The sequence below is a fragment of the Manis pentadactyla genome, chromosome 4, assembly GCF_030020395.1.
Source record: "Manis pentadactyla isolate mManPen7 chromosome 4, mManPen7.hap1, whole genome shotgun sequence".
Classification (NCBI taxonomy): Eukaryota; Metazoa; Chordata; class Mammalia; order Pholidota; family Manidae; genus Manis; species Manis pentadactyla.
The window spans coordinates 150,215,885-150,235,902 of record NC_080022.1 but is presented as its reverse complement, the minus strand read 5'-3'; the positions used below and the strand labels follow the sequence as shown (position 1 = coordinate 150,235,902).

The window sequence follows — 20,018 nt, the reverse complement described above, 5'->3', positions numbered from 1 at the left end:
TCAGCTTTTATTTTTCAGAAAAATTCTTTATTGTGTCCTTATTCTTGAAAAATATGTTCTCTTGGCATAGACTTTTGGTTTGCAGTTCTTTTCTCTCAGTTTAACTGTATCTCCTTTGGAGATAATATGTTTTTAAGATATTTTCTTTGTTTTTGATGTTCTGGGTTGTCTCTAGGTACTTAGATGCAGATTTCCTTTAATTTCTCCAGCTTCAGATATACTAGACATCCTGAACCTGTGGAGTGTGTCTTCTATTTTGAAATTGTCAGCAATATTTCTTCAAATATTGTCCTGTCCATTTTTTCCTCTCCTTACATAACTCTGATTAGATGTACCTTAGGCCTTTCATTTTTACCTTCCATGTCTCTTTATGTTTCATTTCCAGATCTAAGTAGAATTCTGGGTAACAATTCTTGCTTTCATTTCCCTGTTCTCTCTTCCGCTTTGTCTAAACTAATTTAAACTTACCCATTGAGTTTTTAATTTTAATTATTTAGTTTTATTTCTACCAATTGACTAGTTACCTGCTCTTTCTCATATTTTTAGGCCTTTCATTTCTTCAAACACATTAAACATTCTTATATTCTGTTTCTGATGATGCCAATTTAAGAAGTTTTCATGAGTCTAAATCTGTTGTTTCATCTGACTCGCATGTACGGTATATTTCTTAATTGAAATATAGTTGATATACAGTACATATTGGTTTCAAGTGAACAACATGGTGAATTGACAATTATATACATTACTAGGTGCTCACCAGAATATGTGTAGTTACCATGTGTCAACATCACATGTGGTATTTTGTTTCTTTATACGCATAGTGATTCTTTACTGGGAACTCATTTTCCTTGCAACTTTATCCGTGGAAATTCTTTAAGGTCTGGTAAAATAGTTTCTTTAAGAAAAGTGGTTTCTTCAAGGAAAAAACTGTTCTTGCGTCTGTCATGCCTAGGGGCAATACCAGTTGTAGACCACTTTAAACTTAATTGTTGGCATGAGCATTTTCATTCACTGAGCCCCCCTGAACATTCAACCCATCCCACCAGCTCAGCACCAAGGACCAGGATAGGCAGTATTCCTTTCACAGAATGAGGGATTACTTCTAGCTCACGGTAGCCATATCGCTTTGAGGAGGCAACCCTTTGAAGAACCACAATGGTGCGTGGGATGTGTGTGTGTGATCTCCCATTAGACACTCTACTTCGAGCAGGCCCTCAAAGTTACCTCCTTTAAAGAAACCCTACAGGGTGAAAGGAAGCTTTAGTGACTGTTTTTTCCTTCACTCAGTTTAATTCTGCCTTCTCTCAGCTCCTGGCCTGCATATTTCTTACTTTCTGGTTAGTTCACGGCTGCATTCAAAAAGTTGATTTTTATATTTTACCTAACATTTTAGTTGTTTTCAGTTGGTTTTAGTGACCACTTTGTTCACCATGTTATCAGAAAATGCATTACTTGTGTATGGTTTTAAGATATCTTTACACCTACATTACTAGGTGAAACTGATCTATTATTTCAACCTGGTGAAAGGTAATATTAATCTCATAAAATGAATTGGGTAGCGGCCTCTCTTCTTCCCACCCTCTGAAACAGTTTGTATGTAAAAGGGGTTCCTGGCTCCTTGAAGGGTTTGTAAAACAGTCTGGGCCTGATGTTCTAGGCAGAGCTGGGGGAAGGTAGAATTCTGATTAGTGAATCAGAATCTTTAAGTTACTGATTTACTCAGTTTTCTATTTCTTCTCGAGTTAATTTTGATAACATTTTTCTAGAACACTCATTTTTCAAATTTGCTAGCATAATATTCTATGTTTTTTACAATCTCTGTATGAAGTCCTTTTTTCATTCCTAGTATTGATTTTTTATCGGTTTTATTAAATGTTTATTTCACTTTTTATTTGTTTTAATTTTTGCTATTTAAAATTATTTTCTTTGCTTCTTTCTTTAGATTTTGTTTGGAGTTCTTTTTATTGAGGTGTCGTGGATATACAATCTTATATTGGTTTCAAATATACAACAGAGTGGTTATTTTCTTTTTTTTTCTTTGGAGTTCTTTTTCTGGCTTCTTGAGTTGAATTTAATTCATTTTCTGTGAATCTTCCTTTATTTTCTTATAAAGGCATAATGAGTGGATTGTTTTAACAGTATCCTCCCAATATAGATGAATTCTTTGTCATGTAGTTCTAGATATTTTGAATTTCCATCGTGATTTCCTCTTCAACTTCTGAGTTATTTAGGGCAGCATTTTTTTTCTCAAGATCCCAAACACATAAAAAAAAACCTTCTTAAATGCTGAATTTATTTTACTTGCTGTGAGGATGGAGAACGTATCTGTATATACATTTGTTAAAATGGGTGAGACTTCCCTTGTGATCCAGCATGTGGTCAGTTCTTGTAAATGTTCCATGTATACTTGAAAGGAATATGTACTTCTTATTCTCTGGGTACAGAGCTCTTTTGCTCTATTAGATAAAGTTTAAATTGTGTTTTTAAAGCTTCTGCATTCTTACTAAGGTTTTTGTCTGCTTGATCTATCAGGTTTTGGTAGAGTTGGTTTAAAATCTCCCATTAGGGTCGTGGACTTACCAATTTTTCCTTTAAACATTTCCAGGTTCTTTTTTTGCTTTATAAAGTTCATGGATAATTATGGTTATGTTGTCAAAATGGCTTTCATTTTATTATTATTAGTTTATCTGTATTAATACTGTTTTTCTTAAATTATATGGTCTCTCATGTTAGTATTGCTTTTAACTATCTTTTTAGGGAGGGTGCTTGATACATCTTTACCATTCTCTTTGTTTTTCATCTTTGTGCATAGCGTTATTTAGGTATTTCCTATAAGGACTTTCCACCTACTTAGTCTTTTTAGTCTATTTACATTTATGCTGAGTACCAATTTTTTGGATTTATTTCTATCATATTATTTTGTATTTTCTAAATGTAACATTTTCCTTTGTTTCTGCCCTGCCCACCCTCCTGCCTTCTATTAGACTGATAAACTGTCTATATTCTTTTGCTTGTCCCTGCTCTCTCCCTCATTGTCCCACCTCTGCAGACACACAAATTGGGAAGCTATGGCAGTGACTGCTAGGCTAGTTGCCTACCTCATATCCAGTATCTTTTTCTTACTTTGAAACAGAGTGCTTACTTCTAGCTGGGTGCACTGCTGACCAGAATAAAAATGCACTTCCCAGCTTCCCTGGCAACTAGATACAGCAAATGAGATGCAGCTGTAGTGCTGAGTGAGCCTTCCAGGAAATCCCTCTGAAAGGGAAGAAGCTCCAGCTGCCGTCTTGGACCCAGAGGATGGACAGCAAACACGAAGGTGGCACAGCAGAAAGACAGAAGGACCCTGGATGCCTAGGAGCCTTAGAGCTGCTATACCAGTCATGGGAGACCTTCTTCTGTACTTCATTTACAGGAGAGAGAAAATAATGCTCTCTTCTGTAAACCACTAATTGTGGGGGGAAGGGGTTCTTTTACTAGCAGCTGAATGCAATTCCTGACACAGAAATTACAGATGGTTCTAGAACTTTTACTTTTTGAAAATGCACATTTAACTACCAATTTTAGAAAATAAAAGTGATTATTTTCCAGTTAAATGAATCTCATCCATTTTATAAACCACATATTTATTAAATAATACATTTTATAAATATGTGGTTTATAAAATACATTTTATAAAATTCTGTGTTCAACTTGGTGTCTTGTGCCATCTGCCTGCCTTCTAGGTTCCCTTTCGTTCTTGTTGGATGAGGCAGGTTGAGGGGGACATGCGGAGAGAAGCTGAGAGGCAAGGGGAAGAATTCTAATGGTAGCCTGGTCTTCGGCTCCTGTGTCCTCACACCTGCCTTTCTGGAGGTTTGACTACACAAGCCAACCGAATGAGCTTATGTGTTGTCACTTGAGGCCAAAGGATTCTGACGAAAACAGAAAGCCACTGAACAGATGTGGTCTTATGGCATTTGCCTAATTTACCCACTGTGAAGCAGGAACAGTATAGATTTAAATTCTTGGAGAGGAAGTTGATTTTTAAAAAAAGATAATAATGAAAAAAATCCACGGGAAAAGCACAAGAAGAGAAAAGTAAAGGGGCCAAAAATAATGAGTTCCAGAATGTGGCCTAATTTATCAAACTTGTCAACAGTGGTGGTTGAGTAGAAATCTGTTCTTTAAGGAAAAGAAAAAAGCACCAGAAAACTAGGCTAAAGTTATCAAATGGTATTAGACCTCAAAGGAACAATAAAAAGCAGAAATAACTGTCAATAATAAACTTTTTATTTCATCTGTTTAAAATAGTCTAAGGATAATACTTACATACTAAACTTGCTTTTAGAACTCTACCTGGTCATTTTGTATTCAGATACAATATGTGCATGATATGTTACTATTTAAATCAAGATTTTTCAAAGCCAGGCCTTTTCTTCAGCATAGGGCCGAAAGTCAGGAATGTCAGACATATTTTATACTTTATATATGTGTGTGTGTGTGTGTGTGTGTGTGTGTGTGTGTGTGTGTAATTTTTTTAAAGATCTAAGACTTTCCCCTTGATGAAAACAGTACGATAAAAAGCCCAAATTTAAGAAAAGCATTTCATCTGTGACACAAACCACATTAAAAAATGAAATAAAACAGGAATAAAATTCTATATAACATTCTTTAAATATATTTTCAGTTTGATTTACTACAATTACGCAGAAAGCAAATCATATGTACATTCTCTATAACATACACCAAGAGGGAATCCAAGAATTAAAATGGATATTTAGAAAAGAAAATCATTACCTTTGATGCAAGGTTGTCTACTAAAGCGATCATGGAATTCTTAAATAAGGTAGCGGCAGTCAGAGGTCGCTTGGTCACTTCTGTGATACTCAGTTTGCCTTCGGGCCACATATTCTTCAGCACAGGATTTGAACTGAGAAGCAGAGAACCAGCAATTCAAATGTTACATTCAAATAAGCTGAATAAGAATCGTTGAGCAATTTCAATGTACTGTGCCTGGGGAGTAACAACTGGACTGTAGACTGAACTCAACAAGGCCTAATTGGAAAAATGATTCTATCCAGAAAATTATGCTGAAAGTATAACAACAGATATTGCACCTCAGATGGAGGAGATGTTTCTGAACTATGCACATTGGAACGAGTCTTTAAGCTTCTTTAAAGTGACATCCATATTATTACCTAGGACCTTCACGTGGTTAACATGGCCTTACAGTATATACATAAAATAAAATGGTTATAAAGAATGAGGACACACCATTAGTAAGAAAACTGTCCTCAAAGACATGGCTGAAAACATGAAGTGAAAGCATATTCTAACAGAAGCATTCACATAGGACAGGTAACACTACAGAAAGCCAGGTCTTTCTAAAAATACAGACAGGAATATAAAACGGACATATTTATATTGTCATCTAGAAATCCCTTCCCTGCAACTGAATTTCTGAACACATTTATAGGCAGCCTTGGCAGTTATGATATTTTATTGATATGTCATAGGACTACTGTAATCCAATTCTCAGAGTGCACTCCAGGCCAGTTTTCATGCTAACAATGTCATTATTTGGCTCTGTGGATATTTTTAAAAACATGGGTGATGGTCTCAACTCTGACTTTCTCCCTGTTTCATTGTGGGTGCTTTTGATTGTAAAGTAATTGCAAATCGAAATGCTGCTTGCTTACTGGAAATTTCTCTTGTCAGAATTTTTTTTTAATTGGTTGGAAGTGAGAAGGGAAAAGACTTAACATGGACATTCTCTGCTAATTGGGTTCTCTACTGCCATCACTTTGACCACTTTTCTTTCGCTGGTATAAAATTGAGAAAATTGTGACGGTTTCCCGAACACCTGTAAATTTCTGTCCATACAGGCTCAAAACAGTAACTGCAAAATGCCAGAATAATGACAAAAGAGCAAAGAAGATAGATGCTAAGGTGAAGATTGATGGGGCCTATGGGTGAAGACAGAGCAACGCTCCTAGCTCTCACCACTGCAAGCAGGCAGTGGGAACTACCATCAAAAGTGGTTATAAAATAACGCAAGGAGAGGGGCGGAAGATGGCGGCGTGAGTAGAGCAGCGGAAATCTCCTCCCAAAACAACATATATCTATGAAAATATAACAAAGACAACCCTTCCTAGAATAAAGACCAGAGGACACAGGACAATATCCAGACCACATCCACACCTGAGAGAACCCAGCGCCTCGCGAAGGGGGTAAGATACAAGCCCCGGCCCCGCGGGAGCCGAGCGCCCCTCCCCCCAGCTCCCGGCGGGAGAAGAGCAGGCAGAGCGGGAGGGAGACGGAGCCCAGGGCTGCCGAACACCCAGCCCCAGCCATCCGGGCCAGAGTGCAGGGCCCTCGATACTGGGAAAACAGGGCAGCAAGAACAGTGAGCAGGCACTGGAGGCTGGGCAACAGAGGACATAAGAAAAGTGCGCGACCATTTTTTTTTTTTTTTTGCTTTTTTGCTGCTTTGTTTTGGCGAGCGCTTTTTGGAAGTCTTAAAGGGACAGGGACCCCAATATTAGGGAAACAGGGCAGAAAGACCGGTGAGCAGAGGCCTGAGGCTGGCACCGGAGAATAAAGAAAAACGAACGACCACCTTTTTTTTTTTTAATTAAAAATTTTTTTTTTTTTTTTAATTAAAAAAATTTTTTTTTCTTGTTTTTTTTTGTGGTCGTTGTTTTGGCGGGTGCTTTTTGGAAGTCTTAAAGGGGCAGGGCGGGCCACTTAATCCAGAGGTAGGGAATCCGGGATCTCTGGGCACCCTAACCCCTGGGCTGCAGGGAGCAGGGAGGCCCCTTACGGAGATAAATAGCCTCCCAGCAGCTCCTGCTCCAACGCGACTCCACCATTTTGGAGTAGCTGCCCGAGCCAGGCCACGCCCACAGCAACAGCGGAGATTAACTCCATAGCAGCCGGGCAGGAAGCAGAAACCCTGTCTGCGCGCAGCTGCGCAGCACAAGCCACTAGAGGCCGCTGTTCTCCCAGGAGAGGAGGGCCACAAACCAACAAGAAAGGAAGTCCTTCCAGCCGTCACTCGTCCCAGTTCTGCAGACTATTCCTATCACCATGAAAAGGCAAAGCTACAGGCAGACAAAGATCACAGAGACAACACCAGAGAAGGAGACAGACCTAACCAGTCTTCCTGACAAAGAATTCAAAATAAGAATCATAAACATGCTGACAGAGATGCAGAGAAATATGCAAGAAAAATGGGATGAAGTCCGGAAAGAGATCACAGATGCCAGAAAGGAGATCGCAGAAATGAAACAAACTCTGGAAGGGTTTATAAGCAGAATGGATAGAATGCAAGAGGCCATTGATGGAATTGAAATCAGAGAACAGGAACGCATGGAAGCTGACATAGAGAGAGACAAAAGGATCTCCAGGAATGAAACAATATTAAGAGAACTGTGTGACCAATCTAAAAGGAGCAATATCCGTATTATAGGGGTCCCAGAAGAAGAAGAGAGAGGCAAAGAGATGGAAAGTATCTTAGAAGAAATAATTGCTGAAAACTTCCCCACACTGGGGGAGGAAGTAATCAAACAGACCACGGAAATACACAGAACCCCCAACAGAAAGGATCCAAGAAGGGCAACACCAAGACACATAATAATTAAAATGGCAAAGATCAAGGACAAGGAAAGAGTGTTAAAGGCAGCTAGAGAGAAAAAAGTCACCTATAAAGGGAAACCCATCAGGCTAACGTCAGATTTCTCAACAGAAACCCTACAGGCCAGAAGAGAATGGCATGATATATTTAATACAATGAAACAGAAGGGCCTTGAACCAAGGATACTGTATCCAGCACGACTATCATTCAAATATGACGGTGGGATTAAACAATTCCCAGACAAACAAAAGCTGAGGGAATTTGCTTTCCACAAACCACCTCTACAGAACATCTTACAGGGACTGCTCTAGATGGGAGCACTCCTAGAAAGAGCACAGCACAAAACACCCAACATATGAAGAATCGAGGAGGAGGAACAAGAAGGGAGAGAAGAAAAGAATCTCCAGACAGTGTATATAACAGCTCAATAAGCGAGCTAAGTTAGGCAGTAAGATACTAAAGAGGCTAACCTTGAACCTTTGGTAACCACGAATTTAAAGCCTGCAATGGCAATAAGTACATATCTTTCAATAGTCACCCTAAATGTTAATGGGTTGAATGCACCAATCAAAAGACACAGAGTAACAGAATGGATAAAAAAGCAAGACCCATCTATATGCTGCTTACAAGAAACTCACCTCAAACCCAAAGACATGTACAGACTAAAAGTCAAGGGATGGAAAAACATATTTCAAGCAAACAACAGTGAGAAGAAAGCAGGGGTTGCAGTACTAATATCAGACAAAATAGACTTCAAAACAAAGAAAGTAACAAGAGATAAAGAAGGACACTACATAATGATAAAGGGCTCAGTCAAACAAGAGGATATAACCATTCTAAATATATATGCACCCAACACAGGAGCACCAGCATATGTGAAACAAATACTAACAGAACTAAAGGGGGATATAGACTGCAATGCATTCATTCTAGGAGACTTCAACACACCACTCACCCCAAAGGATAGATCCACTGGGCAGAAAATAAGTAAGGACACGGAAGCACTGAACAACACAGTAGAGCAGATGGACCTAATAGACATCTATAGAACTCTACATCCAAAAGCAGCGGGATATACATTCTTCTCAAGTGCACATGGAACATTCTCCAGAATAGACCACATACTAGGCCACAAAAAGAGCCTCAGAAAATTCCAAAAGATTGAAATCCTACCAACCAAATTTTCAGACCACAAAGGCATAAAACTAGAAATAAACTGTACAAAGAAAGCAAAGAGGCTCACGAACACATGGAGGCTTAACAACACGCTCCTAAATAATCAATGGATCAATGACCAAATCAAAATGGAGATCCAGCAATATATGGAAACAAATGACAACAACACTAAGCCCCAACTTCTGTGGGACACAGCAAAAGCAGTCTTAAGAGGAAAGTATATAGCAATCCAAGCATATTTAAAAAAGGAAGAGCAATCCCAAATGAATGGTCTAATGTCACAATTATCGAAATTGGAAAAAGAAGAACAGATGAGGCCTAAGGTCAGCAGAAGGAGGGACATAATAAAGATCAGAGAAGAAATAAATAAAATTGAGAAGACTAAAACAATAGCAAAAATCAATGAAACCAAGAGCTGGTTCTTCGAGAAAATAAACAAAATAGATAAGCCTCTAGCCAGACTTATTAAGAAGAAAAGAGAGTCAACACAAATCAACAGTATCAGAAACGAGAAAGGAAAAATCACGACGGACCCCACGGAAATGCAAAGAATTATTGGAGAATACTATGAAAACCTATATGCTAACAAGCTGGGAAACCTAGGAGAAATGGACAACTTCCTAGAAAAATATAACCTTCCAAGATTGACCCAGGAAGAAACAGAAAATCTAAACAGACCAATTACCAGCAACGAAATTGAAGAGGTAATCAAAAAACTACCAAAGAACAAAACCCCCGGGCCAGATGGATTTACCTCGGAATTTTATCAGACATACAGGGAAGACATAATACCCATTCTCCTTAAAGTTTTCCAAAAAATAGAGGAGGAGGGGATACTCCCAAACTCATTCTATGAAGCTAACATCACCCTAATACCAAAACCAGGCAAAGACCCCACCAAAAAAGAAAACTACAGACCAATATCCCTGATGAACGTAGATGCAAAAATACTCAACAAAATATTAGCAAACCGAATTCAAAAATACATCAAAAGGATCATACACCATGACCAAGTGGGATTCATCCCAGGGATGCAAGGATGGTACAACATTCGAAAGTCCATCAACATCATCCACCACATCAACAAAAAGAAAGACAAAAACCACATGATCATCTCCATAGATGCTGAAAAAGCATTTGACAAAGTTCAACATCCATTCATGTTAAAAACTCTCAGCAAAATGGGAATAGAGGGCAAGTACCTCAACATAATAAAGGCCATCTATGATAAACCCACAGCCAACATTATATTGAACAGCGAGAAGCTGAAAGCATTTCCTCTGAGATCAGGAACTAGACAGGGATGCCCACTCTCTCCACTGTTATTTAACATAGTACTGGAGGTCCTAGCCACGGCAATCAGACAAAATAAAGAAATACAAGGAATCCAGATTGGTAAAGAAGAAGTTAAACTGTCACTATTTGCAGATGACATGATACTGTACATAAAAAACCCTAAAGACTCCACCCCAAAACTACTAGAACTGATATCGGAATACAGCAAAGTTGCAGGATACAAAATCAACACACAGAAATCTGTGGCTTTCCTATATACTAACAATGAACCAACAGAGAGAGAAATCAGGAAAACAACTCCATTCACAATTGCATCAAAAAAAATAAAATACCTAGGAATAAACCTAACCAAAGAAGTGAAAGACTTATACTCTGAAAACTACAAGTCACTCTTAAGAGAAATTAAAGGGGACACTAACAGATGGAAACTCATCCCATGCTTGTGGCTAGGAAGAATTAATATCGTTAAAATGGCCATCCTGCCCAAAGCAATATACAGATTTGATGCAATCCCTATGAAACTACCAGCAACATTCTTCAATGAACTGGAACAAATAATTCAAAAATTCATATGGAAACACCAAAGACCCCGAATAGCCAAAGCAATCCTGAGAAAGAAGAATAAAGTAGGGGGGATCTCACTCCCCAACTTCAAGCTCTACTATAAAGCCATAGTAATCAAGACAATTTGGTACTGGCACAAGAGCAGAGCCACAGACCAATGGAACAGACTAGAGAATCCAGACATTAACCCAGACATATATGCTCAATTAATATTTGATAAAGGAGCCATGGACATACAATGGGGAAATGACAGTCTCTTCAACAGGTGGTGCTGGCAAAACTGGACAGCTACATGTAGGAGAATGAAACTGGACCATTGTCTAACCCCATATACAAAAGTAAACTCAAAATGGATCAAAGACCTGAATGTAAGCCATGAAACCATTAAACTCCTGGAAGAAAACATAGGCGAAAACCTCTTAGACATAAACATGAGTGACCTCTTCTTGAACATATCTCCCCGGGCAAGGAAAACAACAGCAAAAATGAGTAAGTGGGACTATATTAAGCTGAAAAGCTTCTGTACAGCAAAAGACACCATCAATAGAACAAGAAGGATCCCTACAGTATGGGAGAATATATTTGAAAATGACACATCCGATAAAGGCTTGACGTCCAGAATATATAAGGAGCTCTCACGCCTCAACAAACAAAAAACAAATAACCCAATTAAAAAATGGGCAGAGGAACTGAACAGACAGTTCTCCAAAAAAGAAATACAGATGGCCAACAGACACATGAAAAGATGCTCCACATCGCTAATTATCAGAGAAATGCAAATTAAAACTACAATGAGGTATCACCTCACACCAGTAAGGATGGCTGCCATCCAAAAGACAAACAACAACAAATGTTGGCGAGGCTGTGGAGAAAGGGGAACCCTCCTACACTGCTGGTGGGAATGTAAGTTAGTTCAACCATTGTGGAAAGCAGTATGGAGGTACATCAAAATGCTCAAAACAGACTTACCATTTGACCCAGGAATTCCACTCCTAGGAATTTACCCTAAGAATGCAGCAATCAAGTTTGAGAAAGACAGATGCACCCCTATGTTTATTGCAGCACTATTTACAATAGCCAAGAATTGGAAGCAACCTAAATGTCCATCAATAGATGAATGGATAAAGAAGATGTGGTACATATACACAATGGAATACTACTCAGCTATAAGAAAAGGGCAAATCCAAGCATTTGCAGCAACATGGATGGAGCTGGAGGGTATTATGCTCAGTGAAACAAGCCAAGCGGAGAAAGAGAAATACCAAATGATTTCACTTATCAGTGGAATATAAGAACAAAGGAAAAACTGAAGGAACAAAACAGCAGCAGAATCACAGAACTCAAGAATGGACTAACAGGTACCAAAGGGAAAGGGACTGGGGAGGATGGGTGGGTAGGGAGGGATAAGGGGGGGAGAAGTAGGGGGGTATTAAGATTAACATGCATGGGGGGGTAGGAGAAAAGGGAGGGCTGTACAACACAGAGAAGGCAAGTAGTGATTCTACAACATTTTGCTATGCTGATGGACAGTGACTGTAAAGGGGTTTATAGGGGAGACCTGGTATAGGGGAGAGCCTAGTAAACATAATATTCGTCATGTAAGTGTAGATTAGTGATAGCAAAAAAAAAAAAAAAAAAAAAGGCAGTTCCTGTGTGGTAACCTCCAACGAGTTCTATACAAGGGTATAAAGGGCATATAAAAGTGTAGGCAAAGGGTCTGTTTGTGTTTATACAGAGGATCAAAGCCTAATTGGGCTACCCCGAAAATGAACTAAGATACGATATGAAAAAGAACTTCCAACATCTGCACCCTCTGGAAGACTCATGCCAGAAGATGATCATCAAAAAACCCCAACAAAGATCCACGCACTGCTACAGCTGTAGATGCACTCATCCCACCAGTTCCTGGACCTGCCATGGGAATGAGGAAGGAGATATGTAAGCTGGCCTGTGCATACAGTAAAACAACAAAATTGGACTGGATCTATACTGTTGGAACTCAACCAAGAATTTGGAGAAGTGCAAATTGTAGCGCTCCAAAGTCTTACAACTACAAACTATTTATTGTTAAAAGAACATATGGCATGTGAACAGTCCCCAGGAATGGGTTGTTTTAATTTGTCTGATTTCTCTCAGACTGTTCAAGTTCATTTGGACAATATCCACCATATCATAGATAAGTTTTCACAAATGCCTAAGGTGCCTAACTGGTTTTCTTGGTTTCACTGGAGATGGCTGGAAATTACAGATATGCTTTGGTTATGTAACTATACTCCTATTATGTTAATGTGTGTGTGCAATTTAAGTAGTAGCTTAAAACCTATACATGCTGAAGTTACTCTACAGGAAGATATATCAAAGAAATAATCAATCTTCCCATGTTTTCTTCCGCCTGCTACTTCTATAGCTTTTCTTCTTCCTTCCTAATTACAACCCTTAAATAGAATTTGTGCCTCATATCAAATTTACCGAGTATCATAATTCTTCCAAGTGGTAAAGATACCTCAAGACAAATGCTGGGCATAGAAGCCACAGGGCATAAATATGCAAAGAAGTAAAAAGCTAACTTTTTCAAACAATAAGGCTTCTCTCTCACTTACCAACTTCACATTTCCCTGTATGGCCCCGGAAGATGACTGGTTAGCCAGAGACGGGTAAGATTCCTCAAGGGAGGAACAACCTAAGACAGGCACAGTCGCAGGGGGGCCATCAGGTGAGAAATTGGGGATCAACAGAGGTGAGGCTTAGAACCTCACCCCCCCGTTCTGAGAGAAATCTTCTGCATACGTGGATGTTTTATTGCCCTGGTCTAGCTTGGATTAACACATAGTCTACAGGCACACACCTGATCATCTACATGTGCTCTCATACAACACTAAACTATGTTTTCTACCTTTATCTTGTATCTACCTACCACTTCAGCATTTTATTAAAAATAATAATAATAAAGAGAGAAATGTGGTATCCACATATAAATCAAGTATAAAAACCAAATGAGTATTCATATTTGAACTGACTGTTTATAGTTCATAATGCATGAGCAAAACCGAAAGTTTCTGTGATGACTGCCCTTGTACTGTTCACTATGTAACTTATTCATTATGTAAGAATTTGTTCTACATGTAAAAACTTGTTTGTTATGCCTCAGAAGATTGGAGACTGACAAAAGTTAGGCTTGGGGTGGAATAATGATTGTGCATTGAGCATTGACTCCCCTATACAGAATTTTATTGTCGTTAACAACCATTTGATCAATAAATATGAGAGATGCCCTCACAAAAAAAAAAAAAAAAAAAAAAAAAAAGGACAGACTTCCAATGGTAAAATAAATTAGTAACCGGGATGTAATGTATAGCATAAGGAATATAGTCAAGATATTGTAACAGCCTGGTAGGGTGATAGCTGGAACCTAGAATTATGTATATAAATGTTCTACCACTGTGTTGTACACTTGAAACTCATGTAATGTAATACTGTGTGTCAACTACCCTTCAATAAAAAATAATAATTAAAAAAAAAAAAAAAAAAAAAATAACGCAAGCACGTGTAGAGTATGAATCCAGTTTTGTTACTTTCTAGTCCTATTCCATAATTTTCCAAAGATACACATATCAATAAAAATGACCACATACATAGTTCTTCAACTTTTCATTCTAATCTTTAGCATACAGAGAACTTAAGGAAATGGGTCTCAATCTTTAGGGCACGTGATACCCAGATAACTTCCTAACACCTACTCAAAAGAATTTCCAGAAAGTTGAGCACGTTTGAAAATTCTGATGCATGCCGAAGACTGAAGATCATAGGTTTTGGGGTTATGCATTTTCTACCCCCAAATTCTACCTTATTCACTGCTGGCCATATTTAGACACTATTCCTGTACTAACACAAATGGAAGGGAATGTTGGAAATGAAGCAAATAAGATGTTTACTATTATTTTATTATTAAACAGTGGAGTGATACATAATGGATCAAAACAGACAAATACAATCATTTTAAAAAGAAAGAACTTTCCAGCCATTATGTCATGAATGTAATATTAACAAAACAGTTCACAAACATTTAAAAGAACCCTTTTCTGAAAAGGGAAGGTTACATACCCAGTAGATATAACAGAGAAGGCAGAACTTACATGGCTAATGAGAGAGTAGTGAAGTCATGTCTGTGCACCTGGCATGCCACCTGCTAGCTCCCTTCCTCCTTCCATTTACACTCTCACTCACACATGCACACACATGCATGCACACACATGTTGCATACATGCATGCATACTCTCAAGGTCTACAGAGCTAAAGATCCAAGGATTACTCTTTAAACATATGTAAAGAAAGAAAAGATTGTCATTTGGGGTTGTTGTTTAGTCATAGAAGCATTAAAAAGTGTCCAGTGGCAAAGGCAGCCCAAAAATCTAGGAGAAAGGCTTTATCCAAAATAACTCAAGACTGCCCATCCCGCTGGCAAGGTCTTTCCTATCACAGAGATACATACAGTGAGCTACAGTCAGTAGACTTTTAATCTTTCTACACATTTGGCAAGACCATCCCTATTGTGAAATGGATTCATCTTAGCTGAATGCCTTTAATTATTTGGTTTATCTAAGTTCCTCTGTTCTGATTCTGTGCTTACCAAGCAACTAAGCATTCTGGATTCTATGCGTAATATTTTTCACTGTCAATAATTAAATTAATAAACTAGAATTCTCACTGTTATTTGAATTCCCAAGCAGGTTTTCTAGTAGGGAAACATAGCCTGTCATCCCAGTGCAAGTATTCCATCCTACATGACTATTAGGTTTCTCACTGGAAATAAACCCATATACCGCTTTGTTTCTACACTGGTCCTATGATATGACCTTGGGGTTATGTGATTCTCCTGCTAGAAGGTGGAGCTGCTCTCCGAGAGCCAAACCTCTGGGCCATGATAAACTCATGAAGGTAACAAATGCCACTGTCTGCAGCCTGCTAGGGCACAGCCTGGCTGCCCTCCCCTTGCAACGCACTCTGCCACTGCCACTGGCCAACAGAAGTCATGCTTCCAATTTGAGTTTTTGATGTTTCCTACACAGAACAAGGCCAGACTCTGTCACTGCTCCTCCAAATGGGTGCATCTTACCTGATAAACTGAGCACTGAAACCTCCTTCTGAAAGTCCATTTTCCCAATTACTGTCTCATATTCCCTCTCATATTCCCATGTCTCTGTAATTTTCTAGTGATTGACAGCTCCATCACCATTCTTGGTGGCTTCCCCATCCACACTGATGAACCATTTCACAGCTAGAAGAACTTCTTGAAAGAACTGCTTAAATACAATGTTTCCACATTCTCATTTTCTGTATTCTCTTGAGCCCATTTCAATCAGAGATTTGTCTTCACAACTCCATAACGTTGTCTTCACAACTGCACCACTCTACTGAAACTAGTGTTGTCAAGAGTCCCGCATTCATGATCTGGGCCCTGCTGTCCTGTCCAAATTCACTCCCCATCAGTCACCCTGTCCCTCACTGTTCTTAGGCATGTTGCCTTCTTGCTGTCCTAACACATCTGTGCTCATCTGCACCTTAGTGCCTTGGTACTGTCTGCTCTCTCACCTGGAGTGCTCTTCCCCCCCAAAATGCTCATGGCTTGCTCCCTCACTTCATTCAGGTCTATGCTCAAATGTCACCTCTTTTAAGGAGGCTTCTCTGACTACTGTGTCTACAAGACCTCCCTTGCCCTTCCTTGTCTGTACCTTTCAAGCTCTTACCTAGTTTATTTTTCTTCACAGCATTGGTCACCATCTTAAAGTTAATTGTTTTCTTGTTTATTAAGTGTCACCTCCACTAGAATGTAAGATCCATGGGGGCAGGGATATAGTCTAAATTTTCCCATAGCTGTGGATGTGTGGCTCAGAGGTTCTCAGTTCATTTTTGATGAGCTACTGACTAGCTGAATAAGTACACTTAATAAATGAGTGACTATAATTATTTAATCCAAAAGAAGAAGCTGGCTAAGAATCTTTTCTTCTTCCCAGGGCTTCTTTTCAAAGAAAGTATCGATACTGGGTTTGAACTTGCTCTCCTTGGCCTGGTTTTATTTTGCCAGTTTTTTCACATTTTTTTAGGTTTGTGAGAAGGTTCTGCTACTCAGGACCTATCACTGGCACTAGATGTCACTTTGATATTAGAGTGGTCTCTGGAGAATCTGAGTGTGGAAAGCAATCAGCTGGGCCAGAGGTTATCTGACACTCTTCTCATTGCCCCTGGCCTGGGCCCGGGAACTGCTGAGTACCCTGGATGGGAGGCCCAGAAGGACGGCTGCAGTGAACAGGACACCAAGGTAGCCCAAGGGAAATCAAGAAAAATCCTATTAGTAGCAGGTCCCTCCCCTAAGTTTATAGATTTTATAATCATAAAATATTATTTCATTCATTAAGTATGATCAAGCAGAACTACAAAATCTGCCATAGTCTTGAAATTGTCACATAAAAATAATCATGTACGTGTATATTATGCAATATATATGTTAAAGAGCTTAATGCAAAGATAATGAATAAAACTTCAATCCTACCTGTTATACAGGAGGCGCTTGAAATCTTGAAATAAAGTGTCTTTGTTTTTGTCAATAAAACCAATGACAGAATACCTAATAGAGAAAAAAATATAAAGAAAACATGCATTATTCACCAACCAAGAGCCACATTAAGCTTTTCTAGAAGTCTACAAATCTTTCCACTGTTAATTATGCAATCAAACACCTATAAAGCTGATACTGTTCATTTTGTTCTGTGTTAAAGGATGTCAAATTTTCCTACTAAACAGAGGGGATGGTGTTTCTATCCCTCAAATGGAGTGTAGACATCAGTACATCATTATGATTAAGATCACCATTTTCTACTGGTTTATCACTTACCTCAAGATGACTTAAAAAGACAGCTGTATGTATCACCCAGCATTCCTAAGATAAGAGCAAAACAGCAACATACAGGAACTAACAGTCTCATCCATACGGAGGTCACTGACTTGCCTAAGTTCGCTCAGTGTGTTCAGGGTGGGGTAAAAGAATCCAAGAACTGCAAAGGATGATAAGAGGAGAAGGAGAAAGGCAGATCATACAGGAAAATAGACTGAATGAAGTGATGGAAGCAGGCACATGCATGGAGTTCTTGAGAGAAAATGAGGAGGCCAAGATGCATGGTTTAGAGGAAGGGAGATAAGGTCCTGGAAGTCCAGCTAGGAGTGCAGTTGATGACAGAGGTAGAAATGGGAGCTGTTCTGCTGCATGACTGGCATGGAATCCAGGAGTGAGCTCAGCGTTGGGGGGTATAATGCAGTGGAGGATTCTGGGAGATTAAGACAGAGGCTAGAAGGTTGAGCAAACAGTAACTTGAGATGCAGCTGCTCCTTCCAGCTCTGCTTTCTTGCCTGTATTTATTTTCTTCCTTGACAATCACATCAGTATAGATAATTCTAAGATTACTAACCCTGACACCTTAACATGTTTCAGCTGGCTATGCATTTAACTCTGCAAGAAAATCCCTTCAAGCTGTGCTGCCTACTGGCACTTTAAGGCCACCACATCCAAGATTATTTCCTCACTTCTCCCAACCTAGGCCTTTTTCCTAATACCTTCAAGTCAGTTTTGATTAAGAAGCAAACAGTTCAAATTAAGAATCTATTGTCTAACCTATAAAATTCAAACTTCAAAGTCCTTAATTTGGCCTTTAAGACTCATTATGATTTGATCTCAATCTACTGTTCCAGGCATTTCCACTTTTCTATGCTATAAAAAGGATACACTCCAGTCAAATGGACTGAGTTGCTATTTCCTGAATATTTTTAGCACCCTTCCCACTTCCTCCTATAAAAATAATTCTTAGCATCAGCTTTCCTGGGTTTATGCCATACAGAAAGAAGTATTATACCATTTGCTTATTCTGAATCCTGACAACATTTATTATTGCTCATATGGAATTATTTTAGACTATTTCATCAATGAATGCATGTAAATGCATGTATGTATTTATTTATTGATACACATAACATATAGACTTATGTGTATCAATAAACAAACACACACAAACTACATATGCATCCTACATGGAAAGCTCTTTGTGGGCAGGTAACATACCTTATAAAGTACTGTGCTCACAGAAGATTTCCAGTAAAAATCTGGAAAAGGACTGAAGGGGCTTAAGGAGTGAAGGGGAAGTCTGAGGCACTGAATGTCCCTCAAAGGGGCTGGCCTTGCAGTCTCTAAGGCCTCTGTGCAGCTCTGCTTTTATGCCCTTCTGAGCTGAATGCCATTCCTTCTAAGTGGGGCCTGGGTTTTCAGTGGGAGACACCCACACAGTGCTGGGCCTTTCCTCTTCAGTATCCTGGAGCCTGGGAACAGGACCTGAAAAAGTGGAAAACGGTGCCCACTCTAGCACTAATGGCTACTTTGACAGATGGGGTGATAATTTTGAGCCGAATTATTTTATGATTCTAGAGTTTTCATTTAAATCAGACAGCTATTAAAATTTTTTTCAAATGTCTTTTCAGCATTTGTAGAGATGATCATTTGCTTTTTTTGGTGTTGTTTAATCTCTTCCCATAAAGGGTTGTATGAGTAGAATTCCTAATGTAAAAAATAAAGAGGAAGCAAAAGAAGGAAGTTTAAACAATAACACAAAAAGGAGCAGTGTTCAGGGACAGCCAAAGCCTGTAAGTATAGTAGGCTGAATGATGCCCCCCGACAGACATCCATGTCAGATTCCCTGGAACCTGTGACTGTCACCGTATGTGGTAAAAAGTGTGATTATGTTAAGAAGCTTATTCCTTGTTATCCAAGTGGGCCCTACATGCTGTTGTCACAAGAGTAATTTTAAGATAGAGGCACAGGGAGTTCAAAATTGGGGTGTCACAGGGTCCCACTCAATGCTCCCATTCTGCCCTATAGCAACTTACTGTGTATCTGCTTGTACCCACCACTACGCATTTAACTCTGTAAGAAAATCCCTTCAAGCTGTGTTGCCTACTGGCACTTTAAGGCCACCACGTCCAAGATTATTTCCTTGCATTGTCCAGTGCAATTTCATTCAAGCTGTTAGCTTCTTCAGGGCAAGGCCCATCTATCCATCTTTCTATTGTAGCTCTTCACGTACTTCTGTGACTTATTCATCCATCAGCTGATTCTGACTGAGCACCAACTATGTCAGGAACCGTGCATGGCCACACAGTGTGTTCAAAATCAAGGAATGAATGAAGCTATGCGGACTCTTTTTTTAAGTAAACAGACACACCAAGAGAAGGAGACAGTGTGACCACAGAAGCAGAGACCAGAGGGATGCAGACGCAGGCCAAGGAATGCCTGTAGCTATCAGAAGCTACAAAAAGCAAGAAAAAA

At 39.1% G+C, this 20,018-nt stretch overlaps 1 protein-coding gene across 3 annotated transcripts in view; it reads right to left on the bottom strand.

The window, feature by feature from the left end:
- Positions 1-20,018, bottom strand: part of MYO1D (myosin ID) — a 358,498-nt gene that overhangs the window by 210,328 nt on the left and 128,152 nt on the right. For all 3 annotated transcript variants that reach the window (XM_036879016.2, XM_036879017.2, XM_036879015.2), the window contains exons 13-14: positions 17,202-17,276; positions 4,780-4,912 (exon numbers count right to left, since the gene is read on the bottom strand). In XM_036879016.2, the coding sequence (XP_036734911.1) occupies positions 4,780-4,912; positions 17,202-17,276 (208 nt within the window). The remainder of the gene's footprint in view (positions 1-4,779; positions 4,913-17,201; positions 17,277-20,018) is intronic.